The sequence below is a fragment of the Bacillus rossius genome, chromosome 15, assembly GCF_032445375.1.
Source record: "Bacillus rossius redtenbacheri isolate Brsri chromosome 15, Brsri_v3, whole genome shotgun sequence".
Lineage (NCBI taxonomy): Eukaryota > Metazoa > Arthropoda > Insecta > Phasmatodea > Bacillidae > Bacillus > Bacillus rossius.
The window spans coordinates 41,775,545-41,779,022 of record NC_086342.1 but is presented as its reverse complement, the minus strand read 5'-3'; the positions used below and the strand labels follow the sequence as shown (position 1 = coordinate 41,779,022).

At 57.7% G+C, this 3,478-nt stretch overlaps 1 protein-coding gene across 1 annotated transcript; it reads left to right on the top strand.

The window, feature by feature from the left end:
* The first annotated feature begins 1,519 nt into the window (after positions 1–1,519).
* Positions 1,520–2,945, top strand: LOC134539263 (uncharacterized). Its single transcript, XM_063381086.1, has 4 exons — positions 1,520–1,540; positions 1,636–1,743; positions 1,849–2,387; positions 2,603–2,945. The coding sequence occupies exons 1-4, from the start codon at positions 1,520–1,522 to the stop codon at positions 2,943–2,945; spliced, it is 1,011 nt and encodes a 336-aa protein (XP_063237156.1).
* The last annotated feature ends 533 nt before the right edge of the window (positions 2,946–3,478 follow it).

Sequence of the window (3,478 nt, the reverse complement as noted above, 5' to 3'; positions counted from 1 at the left end):
CCCAGTACGCATAACTCGCATAAAGGGTACAAAATATTAACAATTTCCCTCCCAAATAGGTAACCACTCAATTCCAGACTTGACGACGTAGTTACTTGCGGCTGTGTCTAATAAAAAAAATTGCTTCAAAAAATTAGTTATATTCAAACGTTATCTCGAAGGTGAAAAAATACCGGCGTAGCGTAGGCCACAAAGTCTACCCAGCGAAGGTCCACAGAAGGTCCGTCTGACGTAATATAGACGAAGACTAAATTTCAAAACTTACAGTTTATCTGTTGCCATCTACTTCCGGAGATATCCAATCAAGAAGCCTCGCAGACAAGCCTTAACAGGGTTGAAAAAGGATCAGCAGCACGCACGGCACCATTTGACGTCCACGACATTAGCGACTAGGCCCACTCTACAAAATTTTTAAATTCTCGATATACTAAAAATAAAATTTTTCTCCTCATTGGTAATAACTGCGTAGAACACTGCTGCACTCGAACATGGTATAACCGACGGAACAAAACCTGCCGTAACTTAAGTTCTTATATTCCACCAAGGATTTACCGAACTTCCACACTAAGTTACAGCCATGAAATTCATTCCCGCAGCCACTCCATCGGCAGTAAAAGGTAACCCACTCAGGCCATGGCTCGTAGCAGACAGACCCTCCTCAGAGAAAACTCGTCAACAACTCAGCGCGCCACAGGTACCAACCTCAACCCACCAAAAGGAAAACACATGACAAACGCAAACACTGAGTACCGAAAATAGCCGATCAGAGCCTCACGAAAGCACGAGCGGCTCTAGATCCTGACAATCTGAAACGTGCCCGCGCTCCTAGATCCACACCGGCCAAAACACCAAATCTGAGGGAACGGCTCGCGCCGCCACACCGCAAACGGTAAATAACACTGCGCCAGTACACAAAAATAACCGCCACCAAATGTGACGTGACACACACGTCACACAACAAAGCAGAGCTTCCCCGACGAGGTCGTCCTTGATGCTCAGCTACTTATTGATGGGCGAGTTCTTCACGGCTGCTGGGGGGTCCTCAGGGCTCGGATGGTGCCGCGCCGTTGATGGGCCGGCGCGGAACAGCGGAGAGAAGATCATCATGGCGGCGCCGAGGAGGATGGGGTTCCCACAGTGCTACCAGTCGGCGTGGAGGCCCCAGGGTCATCTGTCTGGTCCACCGGCCGCGTCTACGTCAACCGGCTGTCCTTCGTCAAGTAAGTGATCGTAACTGAAAAGCGGACGTCGTGGGTGCGGTGCGTCGGGCGGCGGCTCCGCCAGCTGCCGAATGTACGGATTGTCGCTACGTCGGCAACGACGGAGGAAAGTGTCGGTCGTCTGACAGAGCAGGTGGTGGAGGTGCGGAAGTCCCGTCCTGTCCAACAGTGTCTGGCGGAGCGTGGCGCGAGGGAGGCCGAGGAGAAGGCGGGCACCAAGAAAATATGAGCACGTGACAGGGCGAAGGTTGGAACGAGATAAGTGAACCCAGACCGGGCAGGCGAAGATGAAATGTGAGATGACATATGAGCGATATGCGGTGAGGCGAACTGGGAGCGGAACGGCGGAGGACGGTCTGAGTACGGTGGCCAGCTGGGCCAAGATGGCGCGGGACTTGGTGCGGACGGATTCCAGGTGCGGAAGAAAAGTGAACGAACGATCGAGGGTGACCCCGAGATAGCGGAGGGTGGGCGACCAGGGGACGACTACGGTGGTGATGCGGGGGGCGGGGGGGCGGTCCTGGTGAGGATGAAGACGGGAGAAAATGATAGAGCGTGATTTGGAGTGATTCAAGCCGATGCCGTGCGCAAGGAACTGGGCGTTGAGTGAGGTGAGTCTGCGGGCAAGGCGGCCGCCGAGCAGCCGCTCGGAGACAGAGGAGGCGAGGAGACAGGTATCGTTGGCGTACTGCACCAGGTAGGTCCCAGGCAGAGGCTGCAAGTCGGAAATGGGGAGGGCGAACAGGAGAGGCGAGAGAATGGCGCCCTGGGGGACGCCGGCGAGAATGGGCCGGGGTGCGGAAAGCATCCCCTCTACTCGAACCCGGAAAGAGCGACCCCCCAGGAACGAGAAGAGGAGACGGACCAGGTGCGGCGGAAGACCGATGGCGGAGAGGCGAGAGATGAGTTGGGAATGCAGAACGGAGTCGAATGCACGGGCCAGGTCCAAGAGCACCATGCCCGTGTGTTGCCTCCTGGCGAACCCCTGCACCAACAGGAGTTCCACACGAGCAATGGCGTGGGTGGTGGAATGACGGGGGCGGAAACCGAACTGGTGATGTGGGAGCAGGTGAAGGGTGTTGACTTGAAGAAAAAGGCGCCGGTGGATGACTCTCTCGGCGATCTTGGAGAGGATGGGGAGAAGAGAGATAGGACGGTAGGAGGAAGGTAAGGATGAAGGCTTGCCGGGCTTGGGGATGGGCGAGACGATGGCGAGTTTCCAAGGAGACGGAAAATGGCAGAGGATGAACATGGCGTTAATGATGCGAGTGAGAAAAGCAGTGGCTTTACGGGGAAGATGGCGTAGAACAGGGTGGGAATGGAGTCGGAGCCAGGGGCCGAACGAAACTTGAGACGGGAGAGCAAAGAGGTGACTTCAGAAGGTGTGGCAAGCGGGAAGGGCAGGGCATCAGGGAGGAGGGGGAGAGTGACGTGACGGGACAAGGGGGAAGGAGCATCATCATCGTCCGAGGACTCCAACGACAAGGTGGGGTGGGGGGCGGAGGCGAAGGTGGTGGCGAGGTAGGCGGCGACCGCCTCGGACCGCTCCGAAGCCCTCTCCGCCACCCCGACAGGAAGAGTGAGGGGAGGGATGGAGGCACGGACGGAACGAAGGCGACGGATGTAAGACCACAGAGAGCCAGAGGTAGCGGTGAGGGAGCCGAGGCGCCGCGCCTCCAGTCGGGCCCTCCACCCCGCGATCAACCGGCGGCACCACCCCCGTAGCACCAGGTAAACCCGGTGATGCAGCGGGGAGCGGCTCGCCTGCCAGCGACCACAGAAGCGATTGCGCAAGGACACGGCGTCATGGAGATACGGCGGGAAGGGGACGATGAGAGGGCGCGGAGGCGCGAGCGGAATGTGAGAAGAAGCGGCTGTAGAGATGGCGTCGGAAAAGTAGAGGACTCGGTCGTCGAGTTGAGCAGGAGTGGCGAAGGTAAGCGTGAGGTCCAGAGCATCGGAGAGTGAATCCTGGAAGCCATACCAGTCGGCTTGGATGAAGTCATACCGGGGGAGGTGAGGGTTGGTGTGAGGAAAGAAGTGGAGCGAGCCGAGGACAGGCAAGTGGTCGGAAGTACCGGCGGTGATGGTGCGAAGGTGAGAAATGATGGGAAGGGGTGATGAGAGAGCGAGGTCGATGACACTGGGGCGGCGATGGCGCTGGGCCGGATAGAAGGTCGGTGTGGGTGGTGCGTAAAGAGAAAGGTGAGTACGCCGGAGGAATTGACGGAGGGAGCTGCCCCGCTGGTTCGCGGCAG

What these genes read in the sequence shown, in the direction of transcription:
- LOC134539263 (XM_063381086.1), top strand. Translation starts at nt 1,520, where the DNA reads ATGACATATGAGCGATATGCG. An exon ending in TGACATATGAGCGATATGCG is followed by an intron (nt 1,541 to 1,635) that starts GTGAGGCGAACT and finishes GACGGATTCCAG; the next exon opens with GTGCGGAAGAAAAGTGAACG. An exon ending in GGGGCGGGGGGGCGGTCCTG is followed by an intron (nt 1,744 to 1,848) that starts GTGAGGATGAAG and finishes TCTGCGGGCAAG; the next exon opens with GCGGCCGCCGAGCAGCCGCT.